The sequence below is a fragment of the Grammomys surdaster genome, unplaced genomic scaffold, assembly GCF_004785775.1.
Source record: "Grammomys surdaster isolate TR1022 unplaced genomic scaffold, NIH_TR_1.0 1164, whole genome shotgun sequence".
Taxonomy (NCBI): Eukaryota; Metazoa; Chordata; class Mammalia; order Rodentia; family Muridae; genus Grammomys; species Grammomys surdaster.
The window spans coordinates 5,805,033-5,821,073 of record NW_021605583.1 but is presented as its reverse complement, the minus strand read 5'-3'; the positions used below and the strand labels follow the sequence as shown (position 1 = coordinate 5,821,073).

The 16,041-nt window shown below is 44.7% G+C and overlaps 1 protein-coding gene across 3 annotated transcripts in view; it reads right to left on the bottom strand.

Annotated features, from left to right (window-relative positions):
• The window catches only part of Kmt2a (lysine methyltransferase 2A), an 81,781-nt gene that overhangs the window by 24,882 nt on the left and 40,858 nt on the right, over positions 1-16,041 (bottom strand). The window contains exons 6-20 of one of the 3 annotated variants that reach the window (XM_028783844.1): positions 15,041-15,105; positions 14,189-14,593; positions 13,969-14,042; positions 13,207-13,338; positions 12,610-12,723; positions 8,518-8,664; positions 8,115-8,210; positions 7,768-7,888; positions 6,102-6,224; positions 5,062-5,246; positions 3,756-3,929; positions 2,932-3,042; positions 2,574-2,647; positions 1,603-1,796; positions 1,304-1,410 (exon numbers count right to left, since the gene is read on the bottom strand). In XM_028783844.1, the coding sequence (XP_028639677.1) occupies positions 1,304-1,410; positions 1,603-1,796; positions 2,574-2,647; positions 2,932-3,042; positions 3,756-3,929; positions 5,062-5,246; positions 6,102-6,224; positions 7,768-7,888; positions 8,115-8,210; positions 8,518-8,664; positions 12,610-12,723; positions 13,207-13,338; positions 13,969-14,042; positions 14,189-14,593; positions 15,041-15,105 (2,122 nt within the window). The remainder of the gene's footprint in view (positions 1-1,303; positions 1,411-1,602; positions 1,797-2,573; positions 2,648-2,931; positions 3,043-3,755; positions 3,930-5,061; positions 5,247-6,101; positions 6,225-7,767; positions 7,889-8,114; positions 8,211-8,517; positions 8,665-12,609; positions 12,724-13,206; positions 13,339-13,968; positions 14,043-14,188; positions 14,594-15,040; positions 15,106-16,041) is intronic. The other 2 variants (XM_028783845.1, XM_028783846.1) reach the window with 2 other exon arrangements.

Here is a 16,041-nt window from a genome sequence, read left to right as displayed (position 1 = left end):
TCTGTTGAAAACAGAAGAACAGTATATGGTAGGTTTACATAAATATACACACTCCTTTAAAATCGTATTTAAAATTTAATTCTCCCAGACTGTACTAAAAACTTTTCCCCACAGTGTGGGTGGACTGAACAGGCTTCACGTATGCAGATTCTCTAGCATCAACCCACAGTCCCCAAATAATGCATTTTAAGTTCTCAGTGTACAGCCATTAAATAAAAACTTTACATATATTTTTTCATTTAATACTTGTAACCACTCTAGGCTAAAAACCATCTCCTTCTGGGAATGGAGACATGGGTCAGCGGTTAAGAGCATTTTCTAGTTGGGTAGTGGTGGTATACATCTTTAATCTCAGCACTAAAGACAGAAGCAGGCAGATCTTTGAGTCTGAGGCCAGCCTGGTCTACAGAGAGGGGCAGAGGGCAGAGGGCAGAGGGCAGAGACAGAGGAAGGTGGATCTCTGTGGATTCAAGGCCAGCCTGGTCTACAGATCAAATTCCAGGACAGCCAGGGCTATACAGAGAAACCTTGACTCAAAAAAGAAAAACAAAGAAACAAAAACTTATGGTTCAAGAAAAGGGATCATCTTCATTTAAGGACATAACTGAGGGCTGTTGAGGTTACACTCTTGCTAAAAAGAGTTAGCAGGCAGGAAGGTACAGAATGACACCAGGCAGCCTGTCAGAACTAGGGCTATTAACTATTCTACTATTTACATTAAACACAGGCTACAATATATACGACTTACGCTTGATGGAGTATTTTTGAAGATTAGTTATCAGTAACTTCATTTACGGCAAATCACCTTTTGAGTCAACTAATCATTTATTTATACCTGTCTAAAGCCAGGACTGCAGACACAGCTCAGTAGGTAAGAGCGCCTGGTGCCTTGTAAGGACCTTGGGTTGGGCTCCCAGGCCCACGTGGTGGCTGTGAGCAGCAAACCTCCAGTTCCAGAGGCTCCCTCGTCTTCTCCTAACCGCCACAGGTAGTACACATATATACACACAGGTAAGACCCTCACACACGTTTAAAACAACCCCTACAATTTAAAGAGATCTCTAAAGCCAATCACAGTGTCGATATCCCCAGCTACTAAGGGGGCTGAGGCAGGAGGATCAAAAGTTCTTAGCCAGCCTGGGCAACATGGTAAGAACCTGTCTCAAAATGAAAACAAACCCAAAAATAACTCTAGGTGCCACAAACTCAGAAGCAAACTCATTAAAACCATCAGGTCAGCACCAAGGACAAACGGTCACCTGACGTCCTTACTAACCGGGGCCACACGTCTCAAAGTACTCACATTAGCGCTGTCATCACCGTACATCAGACACAACGCACACTGTCGGTTGTCGTCTATGCCTGGGGGTGGATTCAGCTCTGGACTGTCTTCTTGACTCCTGTCAGTACCTTAGGATCCCAAAGACATGCAGTTAAAGTTGGTGGCACTATGGTTTTCTAGGGGAGAATTCAGCTTGAGTAGTGTATAAAATAGACACTTACAAGAGGTGTTATAGTCATGTTATCTGAAATTTTCTGATATCCAAGTATATTAAATTTAGATTAGCTTAGCCATTTGCATCCAGATCCGTAATGACTTACTCAAGGTTGGGGGTGTAGGAGGGTGGAGCGGCGTGGGTGAGTCCGGCTCTCCGGGTCCTTTGGGCTTGGGCGCTGGGATGATTTTCTTCGTTAGAGGAGGCTGCTCAGTGCGGCCGCTCTCCTCTCGCTCCTGCCACTGAGCATAATTATGGTCAAGTGAAGGCGGAAGCACTGCGTTGGGTAACATCCCACTGCTGGAAACAATCGAGTCAACAAGTACTTACTGAGTGCTAAGAAACCCAAGCCATGCGACAGTTGCACCTGCCGGCAGCAGGCCTCGAACCCACCCACGTCCAAGCCACTCACAGAACGGAAGACCTAGTCACAAACTTGGAAAACTGCCTAACTGCACTTAATAGCTTAAAAGCTTCAATTCTGTTTGGGACAGGCTCACACAGTGTAGCCCTGGCTGGCCCTGAATTCCTCGGCCTCTTGCTTTAGTCTTCCCTGCAGGGAGTCTAGGTGAGTACTAACACACCCGAGTTAGGTAACAATCATAAGTGACTGATGGCTGGGGATGGATCTCAGTGGCAGAACACATGAGCTCCTGGATCCACTCCCAGCACTTCAGTAGGGGAAAGACTTCATGCATAGCTTTTGATTAAACATCCAGAAGCAATGATTAACTCTACAAAAAAAAATCAAAATAGGTTATTGGAATAAAAATTCAAGGGTGCATATTAAGAATCAAAAGCAGGAGGAGGCAGAGGCTGCAATTAGGAACCCAGAAGCCGATTACACTCCGGCCACATGACATTGCTCTAGCACACGCTGCCCATACGGCACACGTCAAACTAGGATTGGAACAGGATAACAAACACGAAAAAGTCCCAGCCTACGACAAACATAATGTCATTTGTCATTTCCAAACTAGCACAGAACAGGTATTTCAGCTGGTTGATTTTAATATTAAAATTTACAAATTCAACCCGCAAAAGCGAGGTGTCTGCCTCACCGACCCTCTTACTTACTTGTTTGAAACTTTGTTTGGCTCCCAAAATCTGGACTTTTTGACACTGAACCACGGAAAAACTCGTTCCATTTGCTAGAAGAAAACAAAGAGAATGCAAATGAGAAAGTTCATGCAGAAACCAAATAAAAGCAACTACACACCAGTGTCTCGGTGAATCTGAGGAGGATCTCAGGCCAAGGCAAAGATCCGTGTATGCTGGTAACCTTCCCAACCTCCCAACCTCCTTCCCAAGAACTGGAGGGAAGAAATAAAACCCAAGAAGTTTTCGGCACAGCGTAAAGCAAGTAAAAGAAAAGAAAAGGCATTCATAGGGCAATTAGACAGCATTAAAAACATGATCTGGTTATCTCATTCACCCGAATAAAGAAAGACTTGACCATGCTGTTGGCTTTTTTTATCTCTGGCTGCCCTCCATCTGAATTAATGGCTGCCTGAATGATCTTCACAATATCATCGCTGAACTCCAGCTGTATACAAAAATAAAACACCAGTAATTCACAACGTAGTACTACATTCTCAAAACCGCCTCTCCTCCTCCCTCCACCATCACCCAGCTCAGGAGCCCAGCAGGAAACCCACAACCTATTTTAATACAGTGTAATTACTCTCTGAGGCCTCTAGGATTCAGTTCACAATTAACTTGAGGCAATCCACAGATGCCAGGCTAATAAGGCAAGAATGCAAACAGACTGGCGCTGTCATGGTAAGTGCCCAGAACAAGCTCACTGTTTTTATATTTGGATTCAAATGAAGAATCAATAGTAAATAAGGGTGACACAGGAAATGAGTTCTCCCTGTGCGTCCTCAAAATCATCAAGTTCACGTTATCTATCTACAAATGAATAAAGGAAGACACACTACTCAGATCTAGGCTTAAAGGGGAGACATGAGTTTCACAATTAGCATTTCCCATGAAGTAGTTTGGTGCTTCCTCATAATATGAAAATACTTTAAGTAACTCAGACGAAGCCAACTAAAATAATTATTTTAGCTACCACCATATCAACACCCTTCTGAAACATAAAGCTGAAATAACTCCTATTCTGGGGACCCTGAAGGTACATGAGGCCTCTACAGTATGAACCACTCTGAAATTTGCTTATACCCAGCTATACTTCCAAAGAGCTGAGGAAGCTGAAAGAAAAACACTTGAAAATTGGGCCATGTGCTCAAGACATACCACAGATACGTAGCTGCCCTGGTCCATTTTCTTCTTGACTCCCTCGAGGTCTAAAGGCTGCTGTTCATCCTGTTTGCTGACCTCAGTAAGAACAGGAGGGTCTGGACCTTCTGGGGAGCTTCGGGAAGGTATGCTTTCCTCCGTCTCAGGGTTTAAGTCTGGAGGCTTGGCAGCCTATGCCAGGAAAGAGGGTTCTGTCATCACACACCAAGAAAGAGGCATCTGTGCACATTCTATGAAAACTAGTAAGATGGCACTAGAAACAACACAGAACATGAAAATCCCAGAGATTTCTTAAACAGGAGTTAAACATGAACCTATTTTCTAACAGCTTGTCTAGGTAAACATAAGAGAGTTGTGCTCAATCATCTGTAAAGGGGGAATAAAAACAGGCCAACTATGTCCAATCCTTTGAACAGACAGCAGGAAAGTTTCTTACACTAAACTGGGAATTTAGTGGCTAGAGAAATGGCTCAGTGTGGTATGTCATCAACACACACACACACACATACACACACACACACACACAGAGAGAGAGAGGGAGAGAGGGAGGGAGGGAGGGAGGGAGAGAGAGAGAGAGAGAGAGAAAGTTAGAGCTTTATACTGAAAGGCAAAGCAGCACCAAGCTCTGTGCTAAGGTGATGTACTTGCGCTCCCAGCAGGATTACTTATGTTGTCAATGACCACTTTATAAATTTCTACGGACAACAGGGATTTTTATGTTGCTTGCCAAAGCGGCCTTCAGGCTCAAGCCTCCTCATCCCTTGCTGGAGAGGCAGAGTTAAGGTTTTTTTCTCAAAGGCAATTGAGATCCCTTGAAGAAGCCTTCACTGAATCCCTGTCAATGCTGGTACATGAAGCTCAAACTTCCTCTTCGTCTTTCCTTTTGAGATGGGAAATGCTATGTAAACCTAAACACACAGCCACAGCCCTGCCTCTGCCTCCCCGGTGCTGCAGTGACAGGCGTACTCCATCACACCCAGACCAAACAGCTTTTGGCCTGGTGCCCAGGAAGGCTGGACAGGGTATGGATCCCCTGGAACTGACATTACAGACTGCTATGAGCTGGGAATCAAACCTGGGTCCTCTGCAATAGCAGGAAGTGTTCCTAACCACTCAGCACTAATCCCTCCAACCCAAAGGTCCTATTCTTAGCTCTAAAAAATTTCCTACTGTTATGACAGAGAAGAAACTATAAATAGTAAATGAAGAATGAAGCAAAGCTAAGCAAGCAGCACAGCCAGCTTCATCACTAGGTAAAACCACCGGAAATCACATCCTCAAGACCGACAGAACCTCTGCCCACCTGGCGGTAACGCAGCAAATGACTGGTCGTCCGAGAATTCAACAGGGCTGTGAGAACCTGCTTGAGGGACGCCTGCAGCTCCTTCTCGAGTGCCAGCCTCCACTCTGCAGGGTGCCGCTCAGTGCAGTTCACACAAGTGTAGGCCACACTTTCTGGCAGATTAGACAGAATCTCATACATCTCATCTAGGAAAACAAAACTCACAATAATGAGGGCCTTCGAAGGGAAGGAGAAGGAGAAGAGCAAATCCCGCCGACCCACAGAGGTACCTGCCGGGATCTGAGCTAAGCTGGTAGTTTGACAGCAGTGGTTCTCAATTTCCTAACGCTGCCACCCACCAATACACTTTCTAATGCTGTAGTGACCCCAACCGTAAAATTATTTTCATCCCTACTTCATAACTGAATTTTTGCTACTGTTTCAACCTCCAAAGGGGTTGTGACCCACAAGTTGAGAACCACTGTCTTACATGATACCTACATTTTGCCCCCAAAGGGGGACATTATTAGCATAAACTCATGAGTAAATAGGAAGCAACAGGTTTAGAGAACCAACAGAGTTTGGTGCCCAGAACGGAAATTGTTTGAGAGAAATGACACATTGCTGCTGTGATGGGTTAACATGACAGGATCTGGGCTCACTCAGAACATACACCTGGCTGTGTCTGTGAGGGTTTTCAGAGAGGCTTCAATGAGGAGGGGAATCCACCCTCAATGTGAGTGGCATATGGTCCTATGGGCTAGGGTCTGGAACTGAATGAAAAGGAAAAGAAGAAAACCAGCTGACACCACAGGCCACGATCACAGTGCTCTCCTACCACACTGGACTGCAGTCCTCTGAATTGTGAGCTGGATAAAGCCTGCCCTCACTTCCATGGCTTTTCATCAGGTCACAGCAGTAAGAAAAGACACTAGAGTAGCTGCTTACTTTGGAGACCAAACCTAAACTACAAAGAGCCCACGGACACCCCACAGTGTTAGGTCCCTCATGGCCACACTTGTAACACTAGAAAGAAACTAAAAACAACAAAAGACTCCAACCTTCTGTACCTGAGAGGCTCTCGCACTTGGCGTGCACCCAGCGGTCACACTTCCCACACTGCATCATCTTGCTGTCGTAGTCATTGTCATCGTAGCATTTGTCACACAGAGGGCAGAAGTTCCCTGCAAGCCAAGGATGCAGCCCGTTGTGGCCCACACCAATGCTCGCTCTCAAAGCCTCGCTCCTGTGTGTCAACCTCATCTACAGCTCACTGTCTCCTGGAGTAGGAGGGTGCCTTACGGTGCTCACCCTCTAGGTAGGGTACTGAGAGAATGGGGAGCTGCAGAGCTCACAGGAACACATCTGTAAGGGCCACAGTGGAGGCTGGGGGCACTGTAACTCAAATCTATGAGGCAGAGTCAGGAGGATTAAGAGTTTAACCACAGCCTCAGCACCACAGGTGTATGGTGGGAATCAGAAGAAACAACTTCTTTTAAACACAATGTTTGCGTTTTTAAAGAGGTAACAATACAGGAATAAGAAACAGTAAATTGAAATTTTTTCCTTGTCAGGTCCCAAAGAAACCCGGGCAAAGTCCACTCAGTACCTGTGGCTCTTTTAGGCCCTTCTCACCCGGCCACCTATACCCAACCTCTCTACCATAGGCTAAGTCTGGACTCCTCCTCTGTCTGTTCCCCCTCATACCCTTCTTCTCCCCATCCTCACGTCAGAGCAGATGTCCTCACTGTCATTCACTCCTGTCCTTACAGCTTTCCTATTACAATTCCGACCAGTGCTTTCTAAGTACAACCCCTGCAGGTCTGACTGACCCCGTACCCTCTATTGTTTACTGTTTAGTAAACACCCTTAAGTGCTGCTGCTTATTTCCTGTAAAGTGTGGTGGCACACACCTGCAGTCCCCGCACAGCGCTAGCTCGAAGTGAGGACAGAACGGTACGGAGGAGGGGGAGGATGCACGGGAGAAAAGACTGACAGGAATGTGTCACCTTTACTATAAGTCATTAAAGTTGCGGGCTAGATGCGCAGCTGTGGTTTTGGCAGTTATTTTTCTGCAGTGCTAAGGACTGAGCCCTGGGCCTCGCAATCTCTAGGCGAGAACTCAATTGAGCTACAGCCCCAGCTTTCTCCCCCTTTACTTTTTATTTTGAAACAGGGTCTTACTAAGCTCCCAGGGCTGGCCTTCGACTCTTGCCTCTGCACCCTGTGTGCTGGATTATGGGCCTGTGTTAAGGTCAGACTTCTGGTGTAATTACTGAAATAAAATGTTTACATACCACCTGAACTCATTCCTGAAATCCAACGTGTATTTACCACATTTTGGGTCTACTGTTTTAGAACGGTAGTTTCTAAGTAGCAGTAACGGTATTCCCCATAATTCTTTCTATATGAATTAGAAACATGGTCCAAGTGCTGTCTATGTAAATAAAAAAGCAAGAAGCACTGGGAGGTGACTGCACCTTTAATCTCTGTACTTGGGAGGCTGATGCATGTGACTCTCAGTGAGTTAAGGGTCAATCTGGTCTATGTGGTGACAACCAGGGTTACATAGAGATGCTGTCTCAAAACAAAACAAACCAACAAGAAATAAAAAGGCAGGAGAGAGCATGCATCTAACCCCGTCTGACACACAGCAAGGAGGGTGCCACATCCTCCCCCAAAGTCCCCACAAACACTAAACCTGACCAGTCACTCAGCACGAGGTACCTTTAGCAAAGAGTTTGGCACAATCATGGCACAGTGAGAAATCATGAGACCACTGTGCGTCCCAGCCTTTGCCTGGAGTGGTGGTTCCACAGCTCTTGCAGCGGACACACTTGGTGCAGATCTGGAAATGAATAAAAGGCACTCAGTACGACTCTCCGGGGCTAGTATCTTGTGTTACTTAAAAAGACTGGAGATGCAATTATTCCTAGATCTGATTTCTTCACTGAGATTGTCATGACACAGCAGCTGTCACGCAGGCAGACTAAAGGAGGGGTATCCCACTACAAACCCCCAGCCTCATCTGGCCACTACGATGCTTGTGGAAGTAGCACGGTGTGTGTACCCACCCACACTTTCTTTTTCTTCGTGGGTTTGGTGGGGTAGTTTGGTCCCAGGCACTCGGGGTGATAGCTGTTTCGGCACTTGTTACACTCCAGCAGCTGCTGTGGGGAGACGACAGCCAGAGCACAGGTTACACCATCCTCTACACTGAGATACCCCAGTAAACACAGAGGCTCATCCTCCCACAGCCACTCAGTAATAAGGGGATTTATCACAGAGGTTTTACTTATTTTTAGATTTTATTTCCTAAAGTCATTTTCTTCTATTTCCCAAAAATTAAAAGAAAAATCAAGAAGTTATCTTCAGTCAGAAAAACTGTCGGTAGACAGTATATACTGACACAAAATCTCAGTCCCGAAGGGGTGGACGGAGACAGGGAGGCTCCCTGCTGCCAGGACTACAGTCTACCTTAGTAGCCTGATGCTGTCTTCCACAAACATGGCAGAACTTGCAGCGGCGACAACACCAGTTTTCCAGCTGGTCCTCCAGAGGGCGCTCATTCTCCTCTAAGCAAAACTTGTGGAAGGGTTCACAACACACTTGGCAATACACAAACTGTAGCGGGAAGAGAACAAACCGTGTAGCCAGAGTGCACAGAGAAATACTAACCACAGTCCACGTACATCCTGTGGGTGCTAGGCGTCCACTGGTGATCACCCAGTGCACTCATACGTGACCCTTGCATCTTACTGGATGCACATGAAGAAAACTGCACAGTGACGTACACAAATTCTGTCTCACAGCTGACACTATCAGAAGTATAACCTGACCGGGGTAGCACACACCTTTGATCCCAGCAGAAGAGAGAGGCAGGTGGCACTCTGTGAATTTGAGGCCAGCCTGGTCTACAAAGTGAGTTCCTGACTCAAAAAACTATTGTCTAAGATTACTCTTGAGATATGTATAACAAAACATGAAGTAAAATAAATTTTATTTTTAATCCTTCTCCCAAATATCTCTTTAACTTGCAAATATCCTAAATCCTGAGGAAAAAAAAAAAAGAAAAAAAATACCTAAAACATTTCTGGTTTCAAGTATTTAAAAAATATTGACCTGTACTTAATTCAACATATGGAATTAAGCAGTCACTGGGCAACACGAGAGATTCAGGCAGCCAAAATAGGAGTAGCAGAATCATAAAATGACAAAAAAAACCAAACAACCAACCAACCAAACAAACAAAAAAACCCAAACAACCTAAGATTTAACAGGGCATGGTGTACACACCTCTGATTCCATCTCTTGGGCAGCTAAGGAATGAGGTAAGAGTTTGAAGTTTTAGACTGAGACTGGTCTGGGCTACACAGAAGGCCAGATGAAACTAAAGATGAAACAGAATGTGCTACATGCAGGAAGAGACCCCAGAGAGGTGTAGACAACACTGTACAGACAGGAGCTGGGTGGAAGTGACAGGACGGCTGTAACATGTGTGTGTTTTAAGTCTTACGAACATTGTGAGAATGACCTACACTTTCCAACTGTAATTTAAAAATTGCATCTTATATTGGCAGAAGATTTTTTTTTAAAAATACAACCATCCGTACTGCTCTTCCCAAGGACCTAAGTTTAATGCCTAGCACCCCAGGGCAGTTCCAGTTCCTGGGCATCCCAGGACTGTGACCTTCTCGGGCACTGCACTCAGGTGCACACACTCCCATACAGAGATATTTACAAGAGATTAAAAATAATCAAAGTAATATTTAAAAAATGTAACAACCCTCAATTTTCTTCTGGCCAAACAAACAAAAGCCCTGTTTTTATTATAGGGACAAGTAAGTGGTCAGACTTAAGGAAGGCCTACAAGTAGTGCAAGCAATGCATCAGTGCTAGCTTCCTAGTCTTGCTAACTATACAGAGGTTATACGAGTGTGTCCTTGAGTTCAGGAAACACACCCTAGCATAGAGGCAGAATGGCTTTTGTTTGCAATTGTTCATAGTTTTTAGAAAACAGAATATATTACAAATGTTACATATTACATTTCATTTCTTATTTTACACTTGATCTTAGCTGCAAGACTGAGAATCATTTTGTATTTTGGAAAAATACAGACATACAACATTTGGAGAATCTAGGCAGAGGGTACTGGGTTGTTTATGTTTTCCTATAAGATTGGTATAAAGTAAATTACCATAAAAATGTAATGGAAAATTCCTCAACCAGTGGTCATAATTGGTAGTAATACAGTGCAGGCTGTGTGCTGGTCACTTGGATTCTTTTTTTTTTTTTTAAAGACTCATTTCTAATTTTATTTATGTGCGTTGTGTCGATGTGTGTGGGATGGCAGCAAAGGCCAGCTGTGGCATCGGACCCCTTGAGCTGGAGTTGCAGTAAACCCCTGATGTGGGTATGGGAACTGAACTTGGGTCCTCTGAAGAGCATCTCTCTGGTCCCTAATTCTTTCTTTTGTTTTAGTCAGGGTCTTAGCACGTGGCTCTGGCTAGGCTGAAGTTCACAAGGACCCCTCTGCCTCTCTATCTCCTGAATGCAGAGATAAAAGGTGTGTTCCACGCTGGCTCCTCAATTCCATTTTATTTTTATTTTATTTTATGGCTTTTCAAGTCAGGGTTTCTCTGTGTAGCCCTGGCTGTCCTGGAACCCACTTTGTAGACCAGGCTGGCCTCGAACTCACAGAGATCGCCTGCCTCTCAGAGATCCCAGTGCTGGATTAAAGGTGTGCATCACTACAGCCAGCTCCCAGTTCTGTCTTAAGTAAGGAATTCTGAGACTGCTATGCACAGCACCCCCACCCCCAAATCTGCTTAATCACAGGAGTGGAGGGCTGAGAGTATAAAAGGAAGCGTTTCCTTGTGGGTGGGGTGTGCTGGGATGCAAAGTTCTTGATTACTGAAGGAAGGGACTTGAAATGGTCACCAGGCATTTGCAGACTGAACAGCCTCCGTCTCTGTAATGTCTGAGGCAACCCTAGCACTTAAAATAATGCAGTTCATAACAGACTCTAAGAAACTAGCTTCTTAAAGAATGAACACAGGAAGCAACTCATTATTTGTCTGTGCTAGGGAATGAAGCCAAGACCCTGCACATGGGAGGCAAATGCTTCACCAATGAGCTGTGCAGGGCCTCACTGTGAATCCTGGGCTGACCTCAGATCACAATCCTTTTGCCTCAGACTCCTGAGGATATGAGCCACTATGCACAAACTACAAACTTTAAAAACACTTATCCAATCAAATAAAATCATGCGTTATGGATATTTTGCAATCTGGTGCGTCTAATCAGTGGTGTTATGGATCTGTCTACTAACATCAGACTACGCTATCACCTTGCTGCTATATGCTAGCCCTACAAGTTTAACCAGGGGTCCATACTAACAGACTCTTGAGTTTTAAATATTGGAGCTGGAGAGATGGCTCAGTGCCAAGGGCACAGACTGCTCTTGCAGAGGAGCCAGGTTTGACTCCCAGCTCCCAAATATAGGCTCCCAAGTGTCTGTAAATCCAGCAACAGAAGATCCAATCATTCTTCTGACTCCTAAAGGCAGTAGGCATACACATGGTGCACATATTACATGCCCAAAAATCCACACACAAAATAATATAATTTTATTATATATACATATCTGGCAATTTACTCATTACTTTAAAAATAAATATCTCACACGCAATAGTTGGGTTAAAGAACATGCCATTCTAAAAGTAAACACCATTTGAGCTGGAGAGATGGCTCAGCAGTTAAAGAGCACTGACTGCTCTTCCAGAGGTCCTGAGTTCAATTCCCAGCAACCACATGGTGACTCACAACCATCTGTAATAGGACCTGATGCCCTCTTCTGGTGTGTCTGAAAACAGTGACTATATATATATATATATATATATATATATATATATATATCTTTAAAAATAAATAAATAAGGTAAACACCATTTCTGAACAACTCCCCCAAAAGATAAAACCAGTAGTTATATCTCTTCTATTGGAAAATCTTTCTGTATAACTTTTTCATTGTTGTTTTCAGGGTTTCTCTCTGCAGCTCTGGCCGTCTTAGAGCTCACTTTGTTGACCAGGCTGGCCATGAACTCACAGATATCCACCTGTCTCTGTATCTAAGTGCTGGATTAAGGGTAATGCCAGCACATCTGAACCTGCGTCCTTCCTTAACTGTCACTGTTTGGTTACTGGGGGGGGGGGGTCTAACGACCATCCTACCATTTGTCATTTTTGAATCATCTATCTCTCTTTTGCCCATTTTCTGCTGTGTATTTTTCTACTTCTTAATAATCGCTGAGAGCTTTTTATATTCATACGTATTCAATATTAAAAACCAGCAGCAACCCTTTTTGTTCTAAGAGAAAGGTAAGAACTCTATAACAAAGACTAAGTTGAAGACAAGAAAGTATTCACTACCAGATTCCTTCTTAAAATTTCTAAAAATTAAAAAAAAATACTCAGTAGCTTGCTTAAGCAAGAAGACAGGTCTGCTAACTACTAACAAAAAGAACACAGCACAGTGGTCCACCGTGGCAGAGGAGCAAGGCGTCTTACCTCTACATGCCCACTGCTGGCACAGAGAAAGCACACTACCCTGGGTGTGATGGGAACGGAGGTCAGGATCCCTAAGCCTCCCATCTCCCACACATTTTCTGCTTCGCAGTCTTCCTGTGGGGAAAGAGACATAAAGATCACTTATGAAAGCTTCACAGTGTCAAAATAAGGACAAGAAACACAAATACAGAGTGCCACCCGCACGCCAAGTGGAAGCGTTGCACTTCCACTAGTCCAAAGATAAGTGCTGCTTTAGAGGATTATACACTTAGCTGCAAACGATCTACGAGAAGCCCACTGCTGGTGCAATTCTACCTAAGTGACTGCAAAGGTCCACCCAGTCTGGATGTACTGAGCGTTGCTGACTCAAGTAACACAAGTCTGAAATAATCCTCTTCCCCATGCTGCTCAGGACGCCCGTGCTTTTCGACCAGTCCACAAATTGGCCTCATGCTGACTGGCCTTTCATGAGCCTAACCTGCCTGTTAGCTGTAGTTCTGACTCGTTCCTCTAGTGGGCGCTGCTTCCCTTTGAACGGTCACCTTTTCTTTAAAGGTCATACTACTGAATAAAGGCATGATCGCTCAACACTTTTACCTTAAAGTCCACTCTGATCCTGTGGACTCCATCTGCTTGGATTTTCTGCTTAGAACTGACGCCATTCGAGAGTGGGTTGAGGATGTTCAAAGTGCCTGCATTCTCTTGCTTACTTATTGGAGGCGGCTTCTCCTGAGACGGAAGGTGAATGTGGAAAACAATCAGTTGCCCTCACATTTGCAACAGGAGAGAACACCAATGTCTACTCTTAGATATGAAAACACTTTTTTCAGAATAAGTATCCTGTGGAAGGAGAAAGGGAGCTGGGTGTGATAGCTCACACTGGATGTTGACATAGAAGGACTGTTGGAAGTTCAAAGCCAGCTTGACATACAGGCTGAGATGCTGTCTCAAGATAGAGGAAGGATAATCTTCAGAAAATTCTGAAATTCTGTAGCTATCCATGGTAGAAACAGTGTGCACAGGTACGGGTTGCCTTTACAGACCAATGTTATTAACATGTATACATATATAACGTGTACACAGAAGGCAAGGCCCATGCCGAATGGCAGAGTGACCTGTTGCCAGGCAACAGCACGCAAGGCCACAACGAAGAGGAAGTCAACAAAGCAAAGAGACCAGCAAAACAAAACACCAACCAACAAGACTGAAAGCCTACATTTTAATTTTAGGAGACCCCACTGCCATATCCAGGGGCACAGGGGACAGTTTTCATTCAGCCAAGAAAATGCCAAGGTCAGGCTTCCACTACAGAACGGAACAACTGCATCCCGAAAGAAGCGCCACCAGCTGTCTGCTTACCTTGTCCTTTGGTTTCTGTTTTACAGGGATGCTCGGGCGGGGGGCCACTTTTTTCTGCTTGCTTTGCTCTGGCCCTAAAGGATTCAAAACAGATTTTGGTGAGATGCCAGCAATGACTATTTTCAGACTGACTGGTCTAAGGAGAGGACCATGCAATCTTCTAGACGTCAAGGTGACACAACCAATCTGGCTTTCTGGTTTGCCTCTGTTCGGCACTCACCCGATTCTGGGGGTGGAGGCTGCTGCTTTTTCTTGGGTTCAGTTGGAACGGCCTTGGGAGCTTCTTTTTTCTGCAGTGCTGTGCTAGGAGGCTGAGGAGGGACGACTGCAGCTGGCTGGGAGACCTGCTTGCTAGACTTCCGGGATGCTGGCGTGTTGACCTGTTTGGGTTCAGGGGCAGGCGCAGGCGCAGGTGCAGGTGCAGGCGCGGGGGCACCCCCATCTTCACTCTTTTCTTCCACAGGCTTGCGGGGTGGAGGCTCGCTGCTGCTCTTCTTTGGGGCGGGCTCCTCGCGTGGCGGCGGGGCAGCCTTCTGAGCTGACTCCAAGGGGCTCTTCACAACAGTGCTCTCTTTGCTCTCTTTCTTTTCAGTGCTCTTCGACTTCTTCTCTTTCTTTTTCACAGCTAGGAGAACCAAACAAGATCATCTATCCATAAGTGAGAAAAGGTTCTCGGGAGGAGAAAAAGCACAAGAGCTCTCTAAGAGTCTTGTCCTCAGTCTCCCGCAGCCAGAGCAGGAGATCAGAGTCTCTACAAAGTTGAGGCCATGGTGATCAGGTAATACAGGGAAATTTTATTGTTCTAGCAAATGAGCAGGGCTATAATTTTTACATGAATTTTAAACAAGTGTCTTAATTATGTAAAATTTCAAACATACCCCAAAATAAAGAGTCAAATGAACCCCCATGTACCTATCATCCAGCTTCAACCACCAACTCCCCGGGAGAGAGCAGTACTTTAAAAGAAAAACAAAAACAAAACAAAACCCTAGTATTCTCTTTACACTGAAAGCACACGGCTGTATGACATTAAGGCACGGGACGTCCCAGGCAGGCGCTCTCACACCACTACCTTTAGTCTGCTTCTGAAGGAAGGCTTTGGAAGGCATCCACTGCAGATTCTGGCATTTTCTCATCCTGTGGTAACATAGGATAAAGCGTAAGACAAATCAAACAAACAAGAGAAGAAATGAAATAAATGCTTGCTTGCTTGTCTGCAGAAAACAGTGGGTCGCCACTCAGGGTCATTTGACAGAACAAGGACTTCTTAGGGTTCAGTTTATTCAGAACCTCTAAAATCCTTGAGTTGACAATTTTACCTACCCCATATTATCTTTGAAATGGTACTCAAATTTCTTGTAATTTAATAGGAACTTGTACCCCACACTGTTTATCCCTTCCCCCTTCCTCTCCCTGCCTGCCTTCTGTCCTTCCTGCTTTGAGACAGAATCCAATACAGTCTGGGTTACACTATATAGTAGAGGGATGGCCTGAACTCTTGATCCCCCTGCCTCTGCCTCTCAAGTGCTAGCATTAGAGTGGACACCAGACATGATGATCAATATTTCTTACAGTCAAATAATTACTGCTCTCTTATGAGATTTAACATTCATGTCCACACAGCAATAATTAAAACTCACGAAGTCCTTTGCTACTAGAAAATTACAGGTGTATCTCATAAGTGATGTTTTATCCCATAGTTTAAATTTAACAAAATTTAAACTTAATTTGATCCAAACTGCACTCATTACCCCACAAATGAATATATTCCAGGCCCCAAACAAAGGTTCTATTTTTGGAACTGGGGAGTGAACATCGGGCCTCAATGTGTGAGGCACAAAGTCCGCTGTGAGCTATAGGCCTTGCTCACACCCAATCCACTGTCACCTCAAATGTAGCTTAGGCACCTTTTTACACCGTGCAAATTAAATTACTTCTTGTCATGAAAGTACCCAATCCAAAATTCTTGCTTAAGTCCAGAAACCAAAACATAGAACTTTGTCTTTTTGAAATAGTCTCAGTGTATAATCCAAGTTAATCTTGAGCTCATAGCAGTCTTCCCGCCTCGCCCTA